The sequence below is a fragment of the Polypterus senegalus genome, chromosome 8 (assembly GCF_016835505.1).
Source record: "Polypterus senegalus isolate Bchr_013 chromosome 8, ASM1683550v1, whole genome shotgun sequence".
NCBI lineage: Eukaryota > Metazoa > Chordata > Cladistia > Polypteriformes > Polypteridae > Polypterus > Polypterus senegalus.
The window spans coordinates 149,730,663-149,756,750 of NC_053161.1; the positions used below are offsets into that span (position 1 = coordinate 149,730,663).

The following is a 26,088-nucleotide window of genomic DNA, read 5'->3' on the forward strand; positions in this document are numbered from 1 at the left end:
TTGTAAGTCCTCCTGGGTTCAACATAAAAGGAAGCCATCCAGCCTCCTCCACTGGAGTCAGAGTCAAGAGGAAGGCAGGTGGCACCCATGGAGGAGGTGGACAGAGAGAGAAGAATTTTCTCATTATTGTGCCTGTGTAACATTGGACGAAACCTTTGTGAAGTATTTTGATAATAAGAAAACTGTTTTGAATCCATGATTGTATTTGCATTGGTTTTGTTCAAGGTTTGGGGATTGCTGTTGCCCCCTCGCTGTTACAAAGATTGAACTTTTGATATGTCCCCAGGGTGGGGGGGGTGTATGGCTTTTTTTACAGAAGCTCTTTACATAAATAGAAAGAACATTTAAGGAGAAGGAAAACTTCTGACTTCACAGTCCCAGTCCCAGTGAATGAGCCCCTGAGTGATTCATTGTCTGAAAGGCCTCAGTGTGAGTATGTCAGAGAGAGGACGTGCAGCATTGTTCATAATGGAACTCAGTTTTGCTTTCATTCTTTCTTCACTACGACCTCCAGGGGGCCCAGAGTGTGTCCTCTAAATGAGCCTGCCCTTTTAATCAGCTTCTTGGTATGGTGGCCCTCTCTTGAAGTGATGTTACCAGCCCAGCACAACTGAGCGTAGAAAATCTCACAGGTGATCACAAAGTTGAAGAAGATGTGAAGGATGTCACTTGAAAGGAGCAGTGATAGTGTTGGCTATGAAATGCATGAGATTGCTTGACTAAGGAAAGATCAAGCTCTGTGATATCAGTACTACAAAACCCAAGTTTCACATTAGATAGATAGATAGATAGATAGATAGATAGATAGATAGATAGATAGATAGATAGATAGATAGATAGATAGATAGATAGATAGATAGATAGATAGATAGATAGATAGATAGATAGATAGATAGATAGATAGATAGATAGATAGATAGATAGATCCTAACAATTTCAGGAGCTGGATTGCCACTCCAAGCTCTTCCCTTTACTTGTTATTTGCCCTTGGATCCTTCTATCTGTTTCTATTACTGTGCAATGCTTAAAAAGCAACAGTTAAATATTGGGAGAATCCATTACCAGAAGTCTCGTATTTGTTTGTGACTTTTGCCCTTTGCTTTGTATTTCCAATTTATGACTCACATCTTCAATACTCCAATACCTGTTCCTATTTTGCCCCTTATTTAGGACCTTCTGTGTTTCTGATATGGATGTTATACAGTCCTGTGCCCTTACACCTCTGACTATAAACGTGACACCAAGTCATGTCACTTGCAGCAATTCCCAGATGACTCAGCACTTATGAGGTGTATCGATAAGAGTGATCACACAGAGTATAGGAGTCAATAGGAGAACATTGTTTCTTGGTGCAAAGAGAATTGTCTGCATCTTCACATCATCAGACCCAAGGAACTGCTTATTGACTTTCACCGCACCAAAGACCTCTGTGTCTGGTCACTATTCAGGGAGTTGATGTAGAGGTGGTCCACTCTTACAGGTACTTGGGGGTCCACATCAAAGACAAGTTGAACTAGTCTTGTAACACAGAGGAACTGTATAAGAAAGGGTAGGGCGGGCTCTTCTTACTTAGGAGACTGTGTTCCTTTAATGTGGGAAATGACATCCTTCACACACCCTTCCTTCTGTGATGGCCAGGTTTATGTGCTGGACTGTTAACATTACTTCAAGAGAGGCCCAGCAAATCAACCTGTCCGTTAAAAGGACACGCTTAGTTATAGGATGCACTCTGGAAATAGTAATGGAGGAGAGAATTAAAACACAACTGAGTGCCATTATGAACAATGCTGCACATCCTCTCTCTGATACACTAACTTGCTCATTGCTCTGCCATGGATGTCAAACCGTCCAGCTCCATTCCTACAATCGAGCCTGCCTTCCTCACCAGTTTGTCCAGGTGTGAGGCGTTCCTCTTCTTTATGCTGCCTCCACAGCACACCACCGCATAGAAGAGGGTGCTCGCCATAACCGTCTGATAGAACATCTGCAGCATCTTATTGCAGATGTTGAAGGATGCCAGCCTTCTAAGGAAGTATAGTCGGCTCTGTCCTTTCTTACACAGAGCATCAGTATTGGAAGTCCAGTCCAATTTATCATCCAGCTGCACTCCCAGGTATTTATAGATCTGTACCCTCTGCACAGTCACCTCTGATGATCACAGGGTCCATGAGGGGCCTGTGTCTCCTAACATCCATCACCAGCCCCTTTGTTTTGCTGGTGTTCAGGTGTAAGTGGTTTGAGTCGCACCATTTAACAAAGTCCTTGATTAGGTTCCTATACTCCTCCTCCTCCTCCTGCCCACTCCTGATGCAGCCCACGATAGCAGTGTTGTCAGCGAACTTTTGCACTTGGCAGGACTCCGAGTTGTATTGAAAGTCCGATGTATATGGGCTGAAAAGGACCGGAGAAAATACAGTCCCCTGCGGCGCTCCTGTGTTGCTGACCACAATGTCAGACCTGCAGTTCCCGAGAAGCAGTACACTGAAAACTATTACATAAAGTGCTGAGCATGGAAAGTACTATATAAAAGATAATGCTGATTAATGCTGCAAAGCTCTAGCAAAAGAAAATGTGTATACTACCTTTAGGCACCATGCTATAATGTAAATGACTTTATACGGTTTATTGTGACAGTGTTGGCTATTAAAGGCGCTATAAAACAGATTGTTTGAATGAGAAGAAATCAAGCTCTGTGGTATCAGAATTACAAAACCTGAGTTCTTCATTAAAGCCTTGTGCTACCTTGAACGGTATTTAATAAGGTTCTGCTTATAAAAGGAAATATAACAAAATATACTGAAGTAAGGCAGTACGAGAAAATGTGGCTCTACAAATTATTTTATAAGGTGTATTATGACAGCGACAGGTATGAAAGGTGCCATGTAAAGTAAGCTGCACAGGCATATCTGTAGTGAAAATTGTGCCCTCTGGGTTGTGTAATGGAAATTGCTTTGATAATGTGAGCTATGAAAGGCACTATATAAAGTCCATTGCTCCTACTGCCCTTTAGCTGTATTGTTACGGTTATTTTACACATGTCTGTGAAGTAAGACCAGGCTTGAACAGCCTGCATTCACTCTTGAATCTTTCCTTTATGCTTTATGGCTTTATTGACGTCACCTCTAATAGACTTCATTTTCTATGACGCCTTATAAAATTTAGAAGGACTGAAATTTTTACACTTTCTCCTTAGCCTTCTTGGTTCCCTGTCATGCCGATTCCATCCCCGGTAACCCTCATCTCCTACGGCCGCTCAGGTTGGCACCCCCTCTCTCCTGCTGCTATTGTTGCTGCTGTGTTTGCACTTGGGCCGGCAGGGTCTTTATGATATATGAGTCCTCACCTCAAGCTCATATAAAAATGTGATGGGTTTTGCCATACGTTATTATGAGAGAACAGTGAAAAATGTATCCCTAAGAGCATTTTTCAGTGTTTTTATTACCTTCTCAGAAAACTGAAAAGCAAAGCTGAAACTCTCCTAAGAAATCAGGGAGGTAAAAGGCAGATGATCTGTCACATCGGTGTGCGGTTTCATTACAAATGCGGAAGCAGCTTTGGCTTTTTTGTGACTGCCATGAAGGATTGTTGTGATCTGATAATTATTAATGTCGGCCGCACATTCTTGCTGTACATCACATGTCAACTTTTTTAAATGCTTTGGGCGGAGGGTTGGCAGCACTGCCTACTGTAAGGTGAAGGGGTGCACATATCCAGGGAGTGGCACTGCACTGTACATCATTGAGCATTAAACTTGTGAGCCATTGATGGGTCTCTTTTGTGAGGTACGGATTATATGAAAAAGGGAGACTGGCCTGATCCAAACAGTTTAACGTGAATCTCACAGGGAAATTAATGGAAGGAATTATTAAGAATAAGATTGAGAAAAAACATTAGTTTACTGAACAGTCAGCAAGGGTTCAGAAGAGGGAGGTCATGTTTTACTAACATGCTGGAATTCTAGGAGGAAGCAACAAAGGATACGATCAAAGTGGAGCAGATGATATTATTTATCTGGACTTTCAGAAAGTATTTGATAAGGTGCCACATGAGAGGTTGGGCATCAAACTAAAAGAAGTGGGAGTTCGGGGTGATGGGTGTAGAATTGGCTCAGACACAGGAAGCAGAGGGTGATGGTGCGAGGAACCTCATCAGAACTGGCCGATGTTAGTGGTGACCAGCAGGGGTCAGTGCTAGGACTGCTGCTGTCTTTGCATATCATAGCATTTCTTTATATGTACATAAATCAGCTGGACAAGAATATCATCAATAAACTAGTTAAGTTTACAGATGATACTAAACTAGATGGAGGGACAGTGTAAGTGCCCTAGAGGACGGACAAGCATCCTGGCTGGGATGGCAGATAATTTCTTGCCCAGATGTGAAGTCAGGATGGATTGACAGATGAGCTGACCAGCAGGACAAGGAAATGACTTCATGCCTGGCTGGAATAATATAATTGTTGGACCAGTGGAAGCTGGGAACAGTTCCATCCCCCAGATGGCAGGTGACAGTGGTCCTCTTGTAGCATCCCAATTGGGAGACCCGCAGGGGTGCTTGGATATTGGAGTCTTCAAGTGCAACCCTTTTGGGGGAGGACCTCCCTGCTTTCCATATGACCGGGAAGTTCTTCTAAGAATACACATCATTGGCGCTGTTGCCTCCCGTCGGAGAGTTGGGAGGCAGCGGGCAACACTCTTGGAGGACAGAAGGAGGAAGAAGTTCATTTGAATTCAGTGTAGTCTGTTAATCATTGCACACGTAATTGTTGAAAAGGTGATTTAGTTTACTAAATACCTTTTATTTAAACCCAAACACGTGTGGGGAATTACTGTGTCTGAGGTTTGGGGCTCAGTGGTGCCCCCAGGTGGTTACAGCAGAATATGCAGAATCAGCAAAATTGTTATAGAGGGCCTTGGACAGCAAAAATGTAAATGTAAATAAATGTGAACTTATTAAACGTAGGGTGTAGAAATGTTAGTTTAAATACACAGTGGGACGTCTGAAACTCCAAAGTTCCCCTTATGAGAAGGACTCAGGAGAAATTGCGGACTCATCACTGTCAACATTCAGACAATGTTCAGAAGGCAGCTAACAAAATGTTAGGTTACATAGCGCCCATGATTTGTGAAGTACAAGTTGTAAGTGCCCAAAGGGATGGACTGGCACCCCGACTGGGATGAAGGGAGATTCTTGGCCCAGTTGGGAGGCCATAATTCATGGACACTGTAGATGGAGGCATAACCCGGCTAGGATGGGCCTTGATTATTAGCCCAGTCAGGGTGGAAGATTAAGAGAGACGATGGGAGAGGCTGTCTATCCCAGTAAAGCAGTGCTCCTCTGGTATGGCCCCAATTATGGACATCCATAGGAATCCATGGGATTCATAGCCCTGATGGACAACCCTGCTGGGGTACTTGGGTTCTGCCAGAGGGCACTGCAGGGAGATGAGCCTCCACCTGACCTGAAAGTGCTTCTGCCATTCAGTGCTCTGACACCAGGAGTACTCCCATGTCCAACATAAAGGAGGCCACTTGAGTCGGGTGGAAGAGAACAATGTATTCCTTGAGGAGTGTGGAGGGAGATTATTGAATTCGACCGCACAATCATTTTATATGTTGAGGAAATGACCTTTGGAAGGTACACTGGTATAATAAAATGAACTTTATTTGGATCGTTGACTGTGTGGGTGCTTTTGTGTTTGGAGTCTTTGGCTCTGGAGTTACAAAGTCACAAAGTCAAAGGAGGTCATCCTTACGTTATATAACATGCTCATCTTAGGGGTACTGGCTTCAGGTGTGGTTTCCATTTTGCAAAAAATGATGTAACAGTGCTAGAGAAAGTTTAGAAAAGAGCAACTGGGCTGAGAGCTCTGAGTTAAAGGAGAAATTGAAGGAGTTTAAGCATAAGGATACAAGAGGTGGCATGACTGAAGTGTTTAGAATTATGAAGAGAATTAGTACAGTGGGTCTCAGCTGTTACTGAATGCTTCAGCAAGAACACAGGGCTTGACTGGAAACTTATGAAGTGCAAACTTTTTACAAATCATACAATGTTCTTCTACAAACAAAAAAAAACGGCAGACACAAAATATAAATGACCAAGTAGTGTGGTGAAGAATAGAATTTAGAAACCTTCAGATCTCGACTTGATGTTATTGTGGACAATTTAGGAGAACGGGACTGATGAGCACATAGGGATGAATGGCCTGTCAATAAGCAAATGTCAGGCACAGGTCCCTTAAAAATGAATTACACACATCTCCACTTGTTTGGGATACAGAACAAAACCCTGGCAAAAACTCACATGACACTGTTAGACTATCGTGCTACATACTCCTGCGACAATTATATAATATGGTGTTGAACCATACCACACCTTATATAAGCCAGCCTAATCCTGAGAAGAACAATGGGGTAGTGCTGGAGTCAATCCCAGCAAGCAGAGGGTGCAAGGCAGGAACAACGCAGACATGGGGAGAACATGCAAAACTGCATGCAAGCAGGTGTATTATATTATATTATATTATATTATATTAATCTATCCATTTCATAAACCTGCTTATCTAGAGCCATGTCATGGGGAAGCTGGAGCCTAACCCAATAAGCACTGGGCAAAAAGCAGAGACAACCAATGGAGAAGGTGCCGGCCCATTGCAGGGTCACCACACACACACTCTAACTAGGGCCAGTCTAGCATTGCCAATCCATCCAAACTGCATGTCTTTGGACTCTGGGAGGAAACCGAAGCACCCGAAGGAAACCTATATTTGAAGTGTCTAAACTCTTTTGGGACTCCCACTAATGAGACGACATCCACAAGAACATCCAGAAGCGCGATCACCACATCTGTGGAAAGCTGATTATCTGTTGCTGGGGCAACCGCAGGCTCCCAGCACTGTAGCGGCTCACAGCGAAAGCAAATCCGAGCTGATCACGGTCATGCTATAAGTGCCTGTCGTCAATGGGTGATGCAAGGAACATTATAACTGCAGGGAGCAGGATTACTTGGCCACTGACCCGCCTGGTGCCTGTGTACAGGAGAGTGGTAGATCCCGCTACAATAAATAACCGTGCTGTTCCTGTTTTAAGCTGAATAAAGTACCGAGACTCAGCCTTGTGTTTTGGGGTGCAAGACAGGGACTCACACATCACAGTGTGGAAAACATGCAAACTCCACTCAAGGAGGCATATATTATATTATATTATATTATATTATATTATATTATATTATATTATATTATATTGTATTATTTCTAAATTGTCCCTAGTGCAGTGGTTCTCAATCTGTGGGGTGGGCCCCCCTAGGGGGGCACGAAGTAACAAATAGGGGGACGCAAAGATGTGAAAACAAGAAAAACAAGATTCAAAAACATGAAAAATACATCTATTGAAACCAAAACAAATTAACTTAAACTACATTCCAATACTAGAAAAATGAATATAGTTAGACAAATGTTGATAAAATTTAAGTAGGTATAATAAAATATGCATCTATGATGTATCATTAATTAAAAAAGACAAAAAGTGGTATTAGTGGGCTCCTTTCAAAGAAACGTTAGGGCGGGCGTGATTAAAACTTATGAAAACTCGGGTCGCAAATACTTAAAGGTTGAGAAACGCTGCCCTAGTGTGTGCTTGGCGTGTGTGTGTGTGTGTGTGTGAGTGCGCCCTGCGGTTGGCTGGCACCCTGCCTGGGGTTTGTTCCCTGCCTTGCGCCCTGTGTTGACTGGAATTGGCTCCAGCAGACCCCCTGTGACCCTGTAGTTAGGATATAGTGGGTTGGATAATGGATGGATGGATATTATATTATATTCTTTGGCATTTGCTAGACTACAGGTATATTAATCCCCAAGAAGAAACTGTTTTGTTGCATGAACTTTGGAGGTCCGAACACAGGGTCAGCCATTGTACAGTGCCCCTAGAGCAAATTTCAGGTTAAGGGCCTTGCTCAAGGGCCCAACAGAGTAGGATCCCTTCTGGCAGTAACATAATTTGAGCCCTCCAGATACCAGTGCAGATCCTTAGTCTCAGAGCCACCATATTACATTATGTTATATTATAAGCGTATATATCAGCGAGTCCTGCAATGGACTGGCACCCTGTTTAGAACTAGTTTCTGTCATGTGCTCGATGCCACGCATGTAGGCTTCAGTCTGCTGTTAAACTGAATTAAGTCTTGGAGCCAAATCTATGTTTGAATAGGTGCAAGGACACTTTATAATATAATATAATATAATATAATATAATATAATATAATATAATATAATATAATATAATAAACTAGCTGATTACCCAGTGGCTTTGCTCACTGAGTGCAAGGGAAAAAAATGAAATGTAGTATATAAATTATTAAACAGTAAAACATTAACATGTAAGAAGTAAAGATCCATTGAGCAGTACTGGAGTGCTTTCGGGTAAACTACATTTTAAAGGCACTATAACACAACAGGTAAGTAGCACTAACAGCAGCTTAAATGTATTTGGATCATCTCTTGGTAGGAAATCCCTTGTGAAAGGCGCTGCACGAATGTTGTGGTATAGAAATGACATTTTCTATGTGATCCTGCAAATTTCTGCCCGACATCGTTGCACTACGTGCCTGTGATTTAAGATAAAAATTATTCTGAGAATTGTGGACGCTGCCCTTCTGTTCTTAACGGGCAGAAGGTCCAAACAATTCCCAAGTCCAATACTTCATATGAAGAGGTCGGTACATCTTCTTAGATGTAAACTCTCCATCTTCTTAAAAGAATTCATCCCAAAAGCCACCTTGAATGTTGCGGGGTTTTAGTGACCTGAACTCACCTTAAGGGACAGTAAGTAGTCGTGCAGCGCAATTTACAAAGCCGATCACACTCACTCGCAAAGATTTCCACTCTCCCAGGAGTCGAGGGGCACTCAAAGTGTCACAAACAGTGTGAGAAGAGAGGACGCTGCCCGAAACTGCAAAGCTGTCGACCCGGCGAAGCAGCCCGACATTGCGCGCCTCCCACCGTCCACTTTGTTGTCACAACCCCTCGCTACTGAAGGCGATGTCGTCTTCACATTGTTTACAGCTCAGCACAGTTAAAAAGTAGAAAGACGCAAAGCTGTTTTCTTCATCTCTTCTACTATCAAGTACTGCCAATTAAAAAAAAAGTTACAATGTGGCAGTTTCTGCGACAGTCACTTGGATGAATAAATAAAACTTCTCTGTCAGAACGTGCCTGGCATCGGACGGCTCAGCTCTGGAGTCCAGAGAGGATGGCTGGTAGAGGGCGATGCGGGGCGCACTTCTATGGGATACAATACAATACAATACAGTTTATTTTTGCATAGCCCGAAATCACACAGGAAGTGCCGCAATGGGCTTTAACAGGCCCTGCCTCTTGACGGCCCCCAAGCCTTGACTCTCTGAGAAGACAAGGAAAAACTCCCAAAAAAAACCTTTTAGGGATAGATGGAAGAAACCTTGGGAAAGGCAGTTCAAAGAGAGACCCCTTTCCAGGTAGGTTGGGTGTGCAGTGGGTGTCAATAGAAGGGGGTCAATACAATGCAATACACAGAACAGAACAAATCCTTAATACAGTATAAAAATACAGCTGAAACAGCGCTGGGCCAGCCAATCCGATGAAAGGACCCCTCTACCCCACGATTCCTGCGATCCTCCATCAGGAATGACTTTACCTTAGGCAGGCAAAACAACTTGGCAGGTGGGCCATGGCACCAAGTGCCACATTTGCACTAGATCAGCGTGTTTGTGTTTACTTCTTTTCAATATCAGTAAAATAACTCTCACACAAATAATAACAATTCAAAAAGACGATATAAAAATGGCGTTCACAAACGAAGTGAGTTGTTCCCGTATTATAATATGTTCTGTGGTCATATGTAATTTCCATTTCAAACGCGAAAAGAATTTTATATATAAAGATATAATATAATATAATATACTGCAGTGAGCTGGCGCGCTGCCCGGGGTTTGTTTCCTGCCTTGTGTCCAGTGTTGGCTGGGATTGGCTCCAGCAGACCCCTGTGACCCTATAGTTAAGATATAGCGGGTTGGATAAAGGATGGATGGATAATATAATATAATATAATATAATATAATATAATATAATATAATATAATATAATATAATATAATATAGTTGTATTGATCTACAGTGCTCTTTCTTTTGGGCGGCATGGTGAGACAGTGGTTAGCACTACTATTTCAAAACTCCCGCAACATGAGTGTCTCCTGTACAAACTGCTGTCCATGTGGAGTCTACACATTCCCCCTGTATCTATGTGGGCTCTTCTACTGGTACACTGGCTTTCCTCCCACCATGCCATGACACTTTGCCAGTCTGGATAGCACTCCATTCCAGACTACTAGGAAGGACAGTCTATAAAAGTAACATAAATTATTTTGATAAAATAATCAAATGTACACTCGGGTCACTGCATACTATGTCCATACCCCTTTCACATATCTCATCTGTCATTTTTGGTCATTTCACGCTAATCAAAATTCAAGTGGATAAAGAAACAAAATCACTTCTTCTAAAAATTGCATTTAGATGGAGACAGCTTTACAGAAGGCTACTTACAGGGTGATCTGCATCCAGCTCTGAACCGTACATGAGCACTCTGTGAGAGCACTGATCCAGCTCAGCTATTTTTCTTGGGAACCAGGGAACACCATCCAGTTCTGTCGAGTAGATAAAAGGCAAGTAAAGAAAACAGAGATGAGCTGAGATGGTGAGTAATGGCGCCACCATGTTATAAAATGAGGCCAAATTAATATGTCAACCAATGAGATGTAACCAAAGCAGCCATTTTTCCTCAAAGCTCTTGTTTATTACTTTTAAAGCAAGTATGTGTGTCTTAAAGCATTCTAGAAGGTCTGCTCTCAACTGCACCCTTGTAGTGATCCATGATGGAGAAAGTAAAGTCAGTTAGCAAAATGCAGAACGAGTTTTTGAGAACATCACACTAGAATGATGAATTCTTATTTATTGTTTTATTTTTAAATAAGGTCATTAGAGAAATGAGATATTGAGGGATGACATGCAAGGTAAGCAACACCAAATGGACCAGACTGAAGGAACCTGGCCAATATAAGCATATTGATTCAAAGCTGACCAGTGCATAATTTACATTTTCTTATTTGGCTGACATCTTTATCCAACATTTATGACACAATTGGTTTCATTTCTTTTGGTTTTTCAGTTGCCGCACAGGCAGGTCAAGTGACTTGCTCAGGGTCACACAGTGTTAGTAGCAGGATTTGAGGTCCAAAGCCTTAACTACTACCCCACACTGCCTACTTAATACTTAACAAAAAACTAAATCAAGAGACCTCCATACTCCTGAGGTGGTATGGTTTAGATTGGCTGACATTACGAGTCGGTGCCACTGAAGCTGTGGTAAATCTACTGCCATTGTTCCAGCAATTGTTCTAGTATTAAAGTGACATGAAAATATAATAGCTAAAGACTTCAACCAGGACCCATGCAGAGTTAGCTATTTAGAATCCTAATAGCAGTGTAAGCAATTTACACGATAGCAAAATTCACCTCACATATGTTAGACAGGAGGTTTGATCATATTACAAAATTCTATTTACATATTAAAATAAAAAATTTTCAAAGATTCAGCTAACAATGACTAAGCATTCTTCAGTTTTTATATTTTCTGACACCAATTTTATTTAATAACAGAACTATTGTAGTGCTACCCAGTGCTTGCCATCACCAACCCATTGGATTCCCATCCCTTACATCACCCTTGTAGGAAGCTCGATGGCTCACTGCTGCCACAAAAGTTGGAATCCATGACACCTTTGATTAGCTTCCCTGAAGCTGGCATTAAAAATGACAATTTAAATGATAGAATACCAGCTTTTACTAATGGTGACTTAGCAATGAAGCCTTCCCCAGGCTGATGTAAGAGTCGGTTCCATTACAATAATAATAATGATCATCGTCATCATCATTGTAAAGCACTGCACAGTGCTCACTGGCACCAACCCAATGGGTTCTTTGGTCTTTACATCGCTCTTTTTGGTAGCTCACTCTGACCTGAGAAGGGCAGCTTGCTGAGGCCACGCTAGTTGGAATTCATTTGCAACTTTGGTAGGCTGGCTGTTTTTATAGGCTCCCCTGCAGCTGACACTGAAGATGTTCATTTTAATGATGGAATGCCGGATCATAATGTTGGTGACTTAGTGATGAAGTCATCCCCAGCCTAATGCACGAGTCAGTGCTATTGCAATAATAATAAAAATTATCCATCCATCCATTATCCAACCCACTATATCCGAACTACAGGGTCACGGGGGTCTGCTGGAGCCAATCCCAGCCAACACAGGGTGCAAGGCCGGAAACAAACCCCAGGCAGGGCACACACCCAGCACACACTCGGGACCATTTAGGACCGCCAATGCACCTAACCTGCATGTCTTTGAACTGTGGGAGGAAACCGGAGTACCCGGAGGAAACCCACACAGACACGGGGAGGACATGCCAACTCCACGCAGGGAGGACCCGGGAAGTGAACCCAGGTCCCCTAACTGTGAGGCAGCAGCGCCACCATGTCACCTAATAAAAATTATGATTAATATAATAAACTAGCTGTGTAAACCTGTGCTGTTAAAAAGCCTAGAAACTATTGAAATTATAAAAAAAAAAAATGAAAGGCAGAGATGCCAGGTAATTGAAAGGAACTACTCTGGGCGTCTCTCTCCTAGGAGGATTCGATTTGCTGACGTGCTCGCATCGCTTGTGCATTAGCGTCGGAAGGAAAAGGGATGCTGTTTTGCCGACGTTAGCAGCGGCTAATCGACTGTCTTTCTTTTGAGGTTTCATTTTGCAGACATGCTGGCCTCACTTGTGTTATTAGCAGCTAAGCGAGTTTCTGTTTCCTCGGAGGTGAAGCTCTTACCCCGACTCCACTTCTCACTTCTGGGCTGGACAGACACACACACACTTCCACGCGTAGGTGTTTATATGTACAAGACAATAACCAGCCCTGAAATTATTATTATTAATATAATAAATATGAACAAGTGCTAACCCAGTGGGTTCTCACACTTGACATTGCTCCATCAGGTAGCTCGCTGCTCTCAGGATGGCTCACTGTTGCTGCACTGTGCGTCTGGTTTTTGTTTTCTGGAAAGCAGTTTTTGAATCTTTGGGCTTGTTTTGCCCCTTTAGGTTTACCTTTTTTGCCTTTTATTTAGTTTTTCTTTATTTAATACATTTTAAAAGAACCTTTTTAGTGTCACAAACTCAATTTTTCACTTGCAGCCCACAATGGGTGTGGCTGTATGTGTTCCCCATTTGTGAATTTAGCTTAATCATCTGAGCAGGGGGAATGGAGTGGTCTCCCTCAGGGAATGGAGTACAATCAGTAAAGTGTAGTTGGTAGAGAATCCCCTCCGATCAACAGAGTGTTGTGTGAACCTGGCACAATCATCGATGCTTTACCTCCTCGGGGCATCAAACTTGATCATCAGAGAAGGGGTTGGGGAGGTTGTCGGCGGGAGGGCTGCGGTCCTCCTGTGATGTTGCCACTCTGAATTGAGTGCTGGTAGCCTCATCCGGGGTCAGGGTCCACCACCGCCCACCAGTTGAGAAACACTGTTTTAAAATTTAAGGAACCTTGCATTGTTTTGGTCTATTGAAGTCCAAGGAGGTTGATGGCCTTCCTCTCCAAAAGCGTATTTTGTTTAGATTTTGTGCATTTAAAATGTTTTTTGAACTTTTAAAGCCTGGGCCCCATTTAGGGCTGTATAGCCCAGAGAAGCATGCCATTTGATTTTGGGGCCAGGCTGCCTTGGGTGAGGTCTTTGCCTAAGACTGACCAGGGAAGTTCTGGGCAAGTTTTCATTTATTTTCATTTTGTCAACAATTGTGTTGTCCTCCAAGTTAGCATGGTAATTCAAACATAGGCAAACTGGAGACTGGAATGTGACATTAAAAAGCAGGGGTGCACCTAAAGTGGCAGACTGCATGGCAGAGTTGGGCATACTTTTCATGCACGTGAAATTTAATGTATTTAAATTATACATTACACCAAAAAAAAATGGCATAGTATGTTTTCACATTAGAAGTGGAAACGGTGTGGCGTAGTGGTTAAGGCTTTGGACTTTCTGAGGCTGTGGGTTCAAACCCCACTAATAACACTGTGACCATAAGCAAGTCAACATGAGCTCCAATTGTAAAAAATGCAAACAGAAATGTAACCAGATGAATCTGAAATATTAGATAAGGGCGTGAACAAAATAAAAAAACCAACAACACAGCATGAAGGTGCGTGCCCCTCCACCAGTGCCGGCACACACTCCTCTCTCTGGTATCAGACTGGCTCTGTCATTAAGGATGGGCCTTCAAAGCGGACGGATCAAGAAGATCTCCAAGAGACTGCAGGACTGGACTGTGTATTCAGGCACAAAAAGCACGAGGGGGTAATTATCGAGATGTTCAGAAGAGACCACTAAAGTCAGCCACGTTACAGCAAATTAGTTTAAAATGATGGAAGCTCAGAAATGATCACTGCAGAAATGATAGCTTCCATTATTTCTTTGCCTGGCATGAGTTAATTTCTCTTGTTGGCTTCTGCTTAGGAACCTTTTAATTATTTTTAAAGTCTTTGGATACCAAACATGGACCTTCACTTCACTGGGCCTGTACTGAACGCACTACAAAAAACTAAATGAATCGAATGTGGCAGAACAGGAGATAATAAGAGGTAATTTCTTCAGAAAAAAATGAATGGAGATTTTCTGTCATATTATGAACAGCACTATTATTAACACTCGATTTCCCAAATCGGCAAACATCACTGTTTAAATACAAGGCTGGGACAAGGAAAGAAAAATGTTCAGTTTTGTAAACTTAGATGAACCCCTAAGAAAATGTCTGTTGAACCCTGGCCGTTTTTTAAAATGAATTCATTCGGCCATTACAAATAAGGTTTTCTACTACTTCAGGGCAATCAATAAAGCCAAGCCATTTTTGTCATTCAGTGACCTACAGAAGCTCATTCATGCTTTTCTTAGGCCTTGTTGGGATTACTGTAATGCCCTGTATGTTGGGATCTCCCGTGCGACACTGTCTCGAATGCAGCTGCTAGAGTTTTGACCAGCAGCAAAAAAACGGATCACATCTTTCAGGTGTTGGCCCTCTTTGTTGGCTCCCCGTTAGTTACAGGGTGAATTTGTAGATCTTAGTGTTTGTCTTTAAAGCCCCACACAGGTCAGCTCCACCGGACTTAGCTGATTTTCTTGTTCTATATTCGTCAGCCAGGAAGCTGAGGTCTTCAGATCAGCTATTACTTACTGTCCCACGTAACACGGTTGAAGCTGAGGAGCGATCGCACTTTTGCGACCTGTGTCATTCAGGAGATTGACTTTAAAATTCTGCTTATGGTTTTTAAAGTCTTAAATAATCTCGCTCCATCGTATATATCGGAATGTCTGACACCTTATATAATTCAAATCGTAACCTCAGATCCTCAAATGAGTGTCTCCTTAGAATTCCAAGAACAAAACTTAAAAGAAGTGGTGAGGCGGCCTTCTGCTGCTATGCACCTAAAATCTGGAATAGCCTGCCAAGAGGAATTCGCCAGGCTGATACAGTAGAGCACTTTAAAACACTGCTGAAAACACATTACTTTAACATGGCCTTCTCCTAACTTCACTTTAACTTAATCCTGATATTCTGTATGTTCAATTCTTCATAATAACTATTCATGGTGGCGCTAAAATCTGTACTGACCCCTACTCTCTCTTCTGTTTCTTTTTCCGGTTTCTTTATGGTGGCGGCCTGTGCCACCTCCACCTACTCAAAGCTTCATGATGCTCCAACAATGATGGATGGATTAAAAGGCAGACGTCTACGTGACCATCATCATCAAGTCCTTCCGTGAGAACCCTAAATCCAAAGAGGACTGTTTCATTTATGTTAGGTAGATTGCCCAGAGGGGACTGGGTGGTCTCATGGTCTGAAATCACTGCAGATTTTAATTTTTTCTCCAGCCGTCTGGAGTTTTTTGGGTTTTTTTTTCTGTCCTCCCTGGCCATTGGACCTTACTCTTATTCTATGTTAATTAATGTTGACTTAAATTATTTTTCTTACTGTGTCTTTTATGTTTCTATTCTTCATTATGTAAAGCACTTTGAGCTACTTTTTGTATGAAAATGTGCTATATAAATAAATGTTGTTGTTGTTGTTTTGTGGTGAGTGGTCCTAAATTGTGGAACAGTCTGTCCCTCGTAATAAGGTCAGCTCCCTCACTTCATTGTTGTAAGCACTTTTATTCATTTGCTTTTAGCTTGTGAGTTTGAGTGGTTAAATCTTTCTATTTATATCTTTTATATTGTGTTCATCTTTTATTTTGCATAATTTTATATGAGTTATCATTGTTCGTGTGTTGGCTTATGTGTGTGTTCATGTACGTTTAATACTTTTTAATAATTCTTTATCTGGCTTTTATTTCATCCTATTATCTTTTCTATGTAAAGCACTTTGGTCAGGGGCGGCATGGTGGCGCAGTGGTAGCGCTGCTGCCTCGCAGTTAGGAGACCTTGGTTCGCTTCCCAGGTCCTCCCTGCGTGGAGTTTGCATGTTCTCCCCGTGTCTGCGTGGGTTTCCTCCGGGTGCTCCAGTTTCCTCCCACAGTTCAAAGACATGCCAGTTAGGTGCATTGGTGATCCTAAATCAATCAATTTGGTCAACTTCTATTTGCTTTAAATGTGCTATATAAATAAACAAATAAACCTAAAAACCTAAGGTATGGTAATGAGCTAAAGTGGTGCTTTCAGATGAGGAAGATGAGTGTTTTGAGGCCCTAGAGTGGGTGAAGTGCTGCATGTTGATCAGCGTAGGCAAGTCAGAATGTCACACGTGACTTAAGGATGCTATAAAGTGGTAGCCCTGAATGTGAATAGCATCAGGACACATCCCAACTGCTGACTCCCTCCACGCGTTTAAGAACCCTGCTGTTCTGCGAGTATCCAACAAATTGTTAATGAAGGCTTTTTGCTCTGTAGATAATTAATGGCTCATTTTTTCTTATGCTAACTTTATAGCTCTTCACTTGTGGTGATCAACTTTTGTAGTCTGACTTGCTACCCTTGCTCAAAACAGTCCCTAGACTGATGTAACTCGATTACGTTGACCTCCTTTGTAAGTCGCGTCTGCTAAACAGATAAATGTAAATGTAAGCAGACATTACCTTTTAATGAGTGCATTTTTATTGTACATGGAATCTATACTAATAAAAGGCAAAGCCCTCACTCACTCACTCACACACTCATCACTAATTCTCCAACTTGCCGTGTAGGTAGAAGGCTGAAATTTGGCAGGCTCGTTCCTTACAGCTTCCTTACAAAAGTTGGGCAGGTTTCATTTCGAAATTCTACGCGTAATGGTCATAACTGGAAGTTATTTTTCTCCATATACAGTAATGGAGTTGAGCGCGAAAGCCGTGGGGGGCGGAGTTTCGTGTGACATCATCACGCCTCCCACGTAATCACGTGAACTGACTGTCAACGCAGTGCGTAGAAAACCAGGAAGAGAGCCAAAAAGCGCTGAAGAAAACATGCATTATATAATTGAGAAGGCAGCGAAACAATAAGAAGCGAGCGAGTGACATATACTACCATATTCATGAGTGCTGCTACCTCGGAAAGAAAACAAGGTGTAAACCTAAACTTTAAATTAAGTTCATAGACAGGCTACCGCTGGCGTTTCACATGCCCACGGGTAATGTGGGATACAAGTTTAATGAGAGGATGCAGGATATAAACGAGAGTTTTCATCACTTTATAACTAAGTTAAAATTGTAGGTGAAGGGGTGTGCTTATGCAAATTCCGAGACTGTGTTTGTGGGGGATTGACAGTTAAGGTGGGTGGGGGAGTCACGTCATCATCTCCCCTCCCATTCACCTCATTTCGCTCTGAGCTGAGCTCTGCAGCTAACGCAGTCTTATAGAAAAGACTTTGTGACGCTGCCACCAAATACTCACAGAGAAATCCACAAGTTAATACACACGCTGTCTCTACAGTTTCTCCACACTGAATCCTCCAGGCACTACTTACAAAAGGTTACATTGACAATCGTTTTACGTTATTTTTAAAATGTTTCCTTTTCTTAGCACAAGCATATCTGAGAAGCTTCGATGCATGTGCTCCATAACGCGTTAAAATATCACGCATTTAATCACACTTTGCATTACAAACAAAGGGGAACTTTTGTCAAAACATGATTTCCTGGTACACCGATTACATTGATCAGCACTTCCCGATTCATTTTACCCTCGCACCCCCTTGGTTTGAGAAGAAGTATGAAAAAATATGAGGTTAACACAGAAAAACAGATCACCAATTGAAGCTTTATGAATAATCGATTCGCCATCAATAATTGTTTTGGTAAAGCCATACTCAGTGTAATCCTCCTTCCATTTTATAATTTTTCCGCCACTAGCCATGATTAAATGAATGGAAAAAAAGTAAGAGCGAAGCGAGGGTGACTTATTCAGGCAGTCAGGCGACGGCTCAATAGCTTGAGTTTGGATATAAGTAGGTTCTATTCAGTCGCCAGAAATATCTTTGGTAGGAATGGAAGTTGAATTTAGTGTTTAAATTTCTATGGTAAAGAAAAAGTTATGCAATGATGACTACATTTAACTATATAAAGTCAAAACTTGTATATATAAAGTCATTCGTGAATATATAAAGTCAAAACTTGAATATATAAAGTCATTCCCAAATATATAAAGTCAAAACCTGAGTATATAAAGTAAGCGCTGGAATATATAAAGTCAAAACTTAAATATATAAAGTCAGCGTCGGAATATACAAAGTCAGCGCTGGAATATCCATCCATTTCCCAACCCGTTGAATCCGACCACAGGGTCACGGGGGTCTGCTGGAGCCAATCCCAGCCAACACAGGGCGTAAGGCAGGAACCAATCCTGGGCAGGGCACATGCATCATTTTCAAAACATTAACCGAACAGCGTTTTTTAAATTTATATTTCTGAATATGTTTTTGTTAACTTAGTTCAGTTCAGAGTCGTTTCAATCAATATATTTTGACTTTCACTTTATATATTCAGGAGTGAGTTTATATACTCCGATGTTGACTTTATATAATCAGGAATGACTTTATATATTCCAGCGCTGACTTTATATATTCAAGTTTTGACTTTATATATTCCGACAGTGACTTTATATATTCAAGTTTTGACTTTATATATTCTCAAAATCAATGTATTTGCCTGTTTGGCACCCCATAGTATATGTGTGTGTGTACACATGTATGTATGTATATGTATATGTATATATATATATATATATATATATATATATGTATATATATATGCCAGCAACACTCATGACAATGACAAAACAATTACGTTGTCAATCATGTTACGTTATTATTAAAATGTTTTCTTTTCTTTTTACTTCTCCGCTGCCAAGAGCGGGTATTTTGCTAGTTTACTTATAAGACAGAGTCCCAGTGGTGCAGATCAGTCTGATTGTTCCCATGTCAGAGAGTTCACAGCTACTTCATAAAGTTACCATTATACAGTACTAGCTTCGTAAGCCTGTGCTGGAAAAAGCATGGGGTCCTAGAAACTATTGAAATCATCAGAAAAAAAAAATTTAATTTTGAGATGTCAGGTAATTGAACGTTTCTTGGGAGGTTTCATTTTATCGGCGTACTTGCCTCCCTTGTGTATTAGCGGCGAGAGGAAAAGTAAAAAGGATGCCGTTTTGCACGATGTGCTCACCTCGCTTGTGTATTAGCGGCTAAGCGAGTGACTCTTTCTTCATAGGTTTTGTTTTGCCGAAGTGCTCGCCTCGCTTGTGTATCCTGGGAGCTGCAGCCCTTACCCCGACTCCACCTCTCACTTCTGGGCTGGACAGACAGACTCGCACACTTCCACGTGTGGACGTTTATATTGTGAGCTGGGGGGCTGATCGCACCCCTACAGGTTAAAAAAAAAAAGACGCCGAAAGACTACCTTCACATTGCTGCCTTGCTTGCTTGCGATCCGCATGGTACTTCGCAGACTTAAAAGTCCTGACAGGTGATGTCATATTTTGAATTGATTATTTGCTTTTTCTCTTTCTCTCTCTGACATTCTCTGCTCCTGGCGGAACTGTCATCTCTGACTTGTCATGGAGCACATTTAAACTTTTGAAAAAGAGACAAATGTTTGTTTGCAGTGTTTGAATAAAGTTCCCGTTTTCTACAACCTCCTGTGTTTCTGTGCAAATCTGTGACCCAAGCGTGACAAAGTGGTTGCACAGATGAACGCACAGAGCGGTTGTTTCAGATAGCTCAAAATGTCCCGCTTCCTCCCGATTCGGAGGATGATCCAGTTAATGCTCCAGCTCCTGTTCTACCTACTAATTCCAAGTATGTGCTGACGAAAATGGGATCCTCCCGACGACCCAGAGATGTTTCTTTTAGCTTTTGAACATGTGGCCACTTTGCTGGGATGTCATCGTCACGGCTTTTTTTTTATCTTTGGGGATGCCTTAATTGCTTTATGGAATGTGCCTCACGATAAACTCGTCGATTATGATTTCTTGAAGCGGCAAGTTGTTTTACGAAAAACTACGAGCTTTTTGTGTAAAGGTTTTGCGTTTTATGATTGGAAACTAAACATGGACGGTCCCATTCGTGCGCAAATTCAAGATTTGATTCGTAAAGCTCACTGCTGATTTGAGGGAAGCGAGATGGTGCGCATTGTGGAAACGGTTGTCATTAATGTACTGCTGGCTGGGATCCCTGCAGTTCTTCGAGATGAATTCCTTCGTCATGATATTGAATCGTTGACGATCATGGCCAAACAGGGTTCACAAACCGCTTGGAGAAAAAGCGGTGGATTTGCAGGTCCTTATGCTGTTCCGCAGCCTCCGAGAGATCGCCCAGGAAATGCACGTCGCTTTGAACGGAGATTAGAGATTCAACGTGCTGTTAACCCTGACATTCGGGCTTCTTTTGGAAGACCTCCAGGGGATCCGGTTGTTAAGGAAGCAGGAGGCCGTGGACGTCGCCGTGGGTATTTCAGCAGTGGAGCTGAACGAAGATGCTTCGAGGGAATGTCGTCTGTCCCCTGCTCAATCGATTGAAATTGGTCTCGCCGAGGTTTGTTGCTCCCGTGTTCCTTATTCTTCAGATAAAAAGGATGGCTTAATGGTCTCGGTGAAGTTGGGGGGCCGCAAGCTCTCCACATTATTGGACTCAGGAAGTGACCTTTGTATTGTCAGACGGCACTATCTGTGCAACACTGAAACTGTACATGGAGATGTTAAAGACTACCAGATATTTCTTCTTCCTTTATAGCATACTTATCAATGCAAGTATATTTAATAAAGAGTTAGTGAATTTATTTGTATTTTTGTGTGTAGATAAAACCAAGGCATAAAGAGTCCCATACACAAAGAGTTACTTATAACCTCACAATTATTACCTATCTTCCACCTTAATAAAAGGATACAGTAAGTATCTGTGTATCCGTCAAGCTACTATGTCTGTCATCCCAACAGATGGTGCCTCACAAACATTAATATTGTTTTTATGACTCCCATGCCAAATGGCACATAAAGCCATATGCATTGAATTTGTTGCATGGAACTGATACTAAAATTTGTTTTGCAGACAATTTAACAATTGTGAAAACTCACTTAAAAGAGCTTTGGAAGGTTTAAAAGTTTTTTTGTGTGGTGAGAAACAATCAGTACTGCTCTCTGAATCCACTGCTTTTACGAATCCCATTCCAAATGGCATATAACATAGACATGTGCATTGCATTTGCAATTCCTACAGATAATAATACTACCTTTAATTTATGGCCTTTCCTATACTCAAGGTGCTACTATTTATTTGACATGTACTTATTTAGCGGACACCTTTATCCAAGGTGACTTACAACATCCATCCATTTTCCAACCTGCTGAATCCAAACACAAGGTCACGGGGGTCTGCTGGAGCCAATCCCAGCCAACACAGGGCACAAGGCAGGAACCAATCCTGGGCAGGGTGCCAACCCACCGCAGGACACACACATCCACACACCAAGCACACACCAGGGCCAATTTAGAATCGCCAATCCACCTAACCTGCATGTCTTTGGACTGTGGGAGGAAACCGGAGCACCCGGAGGAAACCCACGCAGACATGGGGAGGACATGCAAACTCCACACAGGGAGGACCTGGGAAGTGAACCCAGGTCTCCTAACTGTGAGGCAGCAGTGCTACCACTGCGCCACCGTGCCGCCCTGACTTACAACATTCATGATAAAATTGGTTACATTATTTTTCTTTTTTCCAGTTGGAGCACAGGCAGGTCAAGTGACTTGCTTAGGGTCACAGAGTGTCAGTAGTAGAGTTTGAACCCACAACCACAGGGTATGAAGTCCAACACCTTAACCACTTGTTGGAATGACAAATGCAGTGCATTTTCTTACTTTAAATATTACAAAATACATTCCAATCGATGGTGCACTGGAAATGTTAACGCTGAGGTCTGTGTTGATCGTTTAGATTTCAGCCCATCTTTGATGGATAGCAAGGCTAGTTCACCTTAATAAAAGGAAAAATCGTGAGTGTGCTCCCCTCGACTTTCTTATATACTGAGATAGAGGAAAAGGTCATCAGAACCAATTCCAGTTGAGCTATATTTTTCAGATATCATATCTCTTTGTTTGTCATCATAATTAATTGATAATATCGATACACAATCATTTATCTCAGTTTATAATCCAACTTTATATATTAAAAACGATATTTTCACACATATCATTTTACATTACATACACAGTGAAAAAAGTTATAGTCACCTAACAACATAAAAGAAGTGTTTGTATTATATAATATTTGTTTCAGTAAATCTCTACAAGTAAGATTAAATGTATTACCAGGAACACGACGGGGACATAGCAGCTTATTGCAAATTATTTAAAGATCTGTCAGTAATTTTTCATCCACTGCTTTTCTGTTGGAAAGTTGTAGTGAGCTGGAGCAATCCGTGCAGTATCCAAGAAGAGTCAGCCATGAAAGAAATGCCTGAGCAACATGAGAGACACTCACTCAACTTGTATTGGTACATGAAGTATTTCAATTTCATCTAAAATTCCAACTTTTGGATGTTGGAGAAAATCAGAGTGCCCACTGAAAAACTTTTACAGGATGACATGCAACTCTATGCAGAGAGCAACCAAATTAGAAAATGGACTTTGGTGTCTGGAGCTGTGGGGCGACAATGCTAACCACTTCTGCTTCTTTTCCATAAATCAATACTTGGCCTCTTTCTGCGCGAATACCCATTACAGGAAGCGTTACAAAACCATTCAGTATTAGAAAAGAAGAAATAGGCAGTACCTTCCTCTTCGGTCCAGAGGTTGTCAGGAGGATTCAGGGTGATGATGCTTGTCTGGAGCTTGAGAACCTGTACCAGCTCATTGAATTGTTTCTTGCTGCAGTTACAGTCAGCGTAAATCTCCACTTCAGAGTTTCTTCTCTTGGATTTTCTAGATTCAATGTGGGCTAGGTTGACGTGCTTCTCCTAGAAAACACAAGACAAGTAGTACCTCAGTGCCATTCCGTTCTGTGGTGAGAAACGTACCCTACGTGTGCATGGGTCTAAAGATGCCTAGGCCTTCATTCCTTTTCTCTAATTAGTTTCTTCCAACACATGGTTATAAGAAGTCTGAGCCAGTCCTGAATACATTGGGCCAAGGCAGTAGCCAAATCTGGGTTTGCTGCCCAACTCACACACATCAAGCTAATTTAGAGACGTCAGCTGTCCTGAATGTTCTTGGGGAGCAGCACCACTTAAATTGCCCTCCATGGCCTAGTCATTCTGGCCCTCTAATCACCCCCTGTCTCCAATTGGCTAACTATCTTGCACTCCTTAACCACCTAATAGCTCATGAGTGGTGAGAATACTGGCGCAAAATGGCTGCCGTCATATCACCCAGATGGATGCTGCACATCATTGGTGGCTGAATTAGCTCCTCCCTCTCTATGTAAAGTGCTTTGAGTAGTGAGAAAAGCTCTATATAAATTAAGGAGTTAATTTAATTAAGTAAATCAATTAACATAATAAACATTTTGGTTTTGCATTGTTCAATTATTATTTTTCACACATAGAATTGTGAAGTTTTCTGTGCAATAATCTATGGAGGACCACCCCTTCAAGGAGACACTCCTCACATTCTGTTAGTAATGAGTTAGTGGATTTTCCACATGGATGTTAATTTCGAATTTGCTAGTATATGAAAGCAAGGGGAATGAACCTGCTGTTCAGTGTTTGAACGTGGTACCTCCACTTCCCAAAATGAATCCTGCATTCTGAGAAATGGAAAGTGACCCAATGGGCCACGTGTATCACCCGAACTTCAAGATACTGCTAGGGCTGATTGGTTTATTCTTTCTGGGACCAGATACACCTTCCACCTACCTCGTGATATGATAATTTTTTTGGACTCATCATTTAATGCTCTAACATCAAACCATAGACTGGGTTGTTTTTGTATATACCGTATATACGAGGGACCGGAATAACCGGAAATATTTTTAAAAAGTGTTTAATTTAATTTTCTGTACAAACTACAATTAGTCTCCTTCAAAGTACTCTCCATTGGCGGAAATACACTTATCTAACCGTTTGTTCCATTGTTCGAAACATTTTTTAAATTCGTCTGAAGTAATGTCCATTAATGCTCTGGTCGTTTCTTGTTTTACCTCTTCGACGTCAGCAAAACGCCTTCCTTTCAAGTCTTTTTTCATCCGAGGGAACAAAAAGAAATCACACGGAGCTAAATCCGGTGAGTAGGGTGGGTGGTTCAGGGTTGTCATACCGTTTCAATAACAATAGTTTCTGCAACACTTTTTTCAAGAAGAAAACAAAATTTCACTGCCGCACGTTGCACACGAGAATCGGCCATCGTAAAAATACAATGCTTGCACAAAACTACTTTTACAAAATTCACTGAACACAAGCACAACCTTCCAGACTGATGGCACTTGGCAGACTGACTTGTGAGGAGTGTAAATAGATCGCCCTAGCGGCCCAACCACGTACTACAAGCACCAACCTAACAACAACAAAATTCCGGTTATTTTTGGGTCCCCCCTCGTATACTCACGGAAAAGTTCTCCTGCAGATAAGTCAGAAGTTGATTTTACTGTATACAATACAATACAATTTATTTTTTGTATAGTCCAAAATCACACAATGGGCTTTAACAGGCCCTGCCTCTTGACAGCCCCCCAGCCTTGACTCTCTAAGACACGGGTGTCGAACTCTGGTCCTGGAGTGCCGCAGTGGCTGCTGGTTTTCATTCTCGCCATCTTCTTCATTAGTGAGCAGTTTTATCTGCTAATTAATGGCTTTTGCTTTAGTTTTAATTAACTTGACCTCTTAATTGTCTCTTCTCCCTTTAATTAGCAACCAAACAATAATGAGACACAAAACGAGCCACCACATGACCAGATCCCCTGTGCCCATCACACAATATCTGAAAGTAAAGAAAGGTGATGGTCTCTGCAACGTTGATCTCTGAGTCACCAAAACATTATGACGGAATTCTTAGAAAAAAAACAGAAACTAAGCAGTTTTGGAAAAGTCTGATGTGGCAGAATGAGAGCAGCAACAAACCATGGAATTAAATAACAGGTTTAATTAACAGCAAGAATTGGCTTCTCATTAAGCGATTGGCTGGAGTAAAATTGGTTGGAGTTTGAAGGCCCAATTTAACTGGTCATCTGTTGGCTCGTTTCACATCATATTTCTGTTTGGCTGCCATTTAATGAAGAAACAAATCAATTCAGAGGACTGAATCCTTAAAAACAGGGCTATTAAAATAAAGGGAAAAAAAGTTAATTAGCAGTGAACTGGTCACTGATTGGGGAAAAGGCTCAGAATGAAAACCTGCAGCCACTGCGGCCCTCCAGGCTCAGAGTTTGACACCCCTGCTCCAAAAAGACCCTTGCATGGAAAAAAATGGAATAGACCTTCGGAATGGCAGTTCAAAGAGAGACCCCTTTCCAGGTAGGTTGGGCGTGCAGTGGGTGTCAAAAAGAAGGGGGTCAATACAA

General features: G+C 41.8%; 1 protein-coding gene across 2 annotated transcripts in view; it reads right to left on the minus strand.

Annotated features, from left to right (window-relative positions):
- tph2 (tryptophan hydroxylase 2 (tryptophan 5-monooxygenase)) overlaps window positions 1-26,088 on the minus strand; it is a 177,411-nt gene that overhangs the window by 130,407 nt on the left and 20,916 nt on the right. For both annotated transcript variants that reach the window (XM_039761916.1, XM_039761917.1), the window contains 2 exons: window positions 23,368-23,551; window positions 10,573-10,673 (listed from right to left, as the gene is read on the minus strand). In XM_039761916.1, coding sequence (XP_039617850.1) covers window positions 10,573-10,673; window positions 23,368-23,551 — 285 coding nt within the window. The remainder of the gene's footprint in view (window positions 1-10,572; window positions 10,674-23,367; window positions 23,552-26,088) is intronic.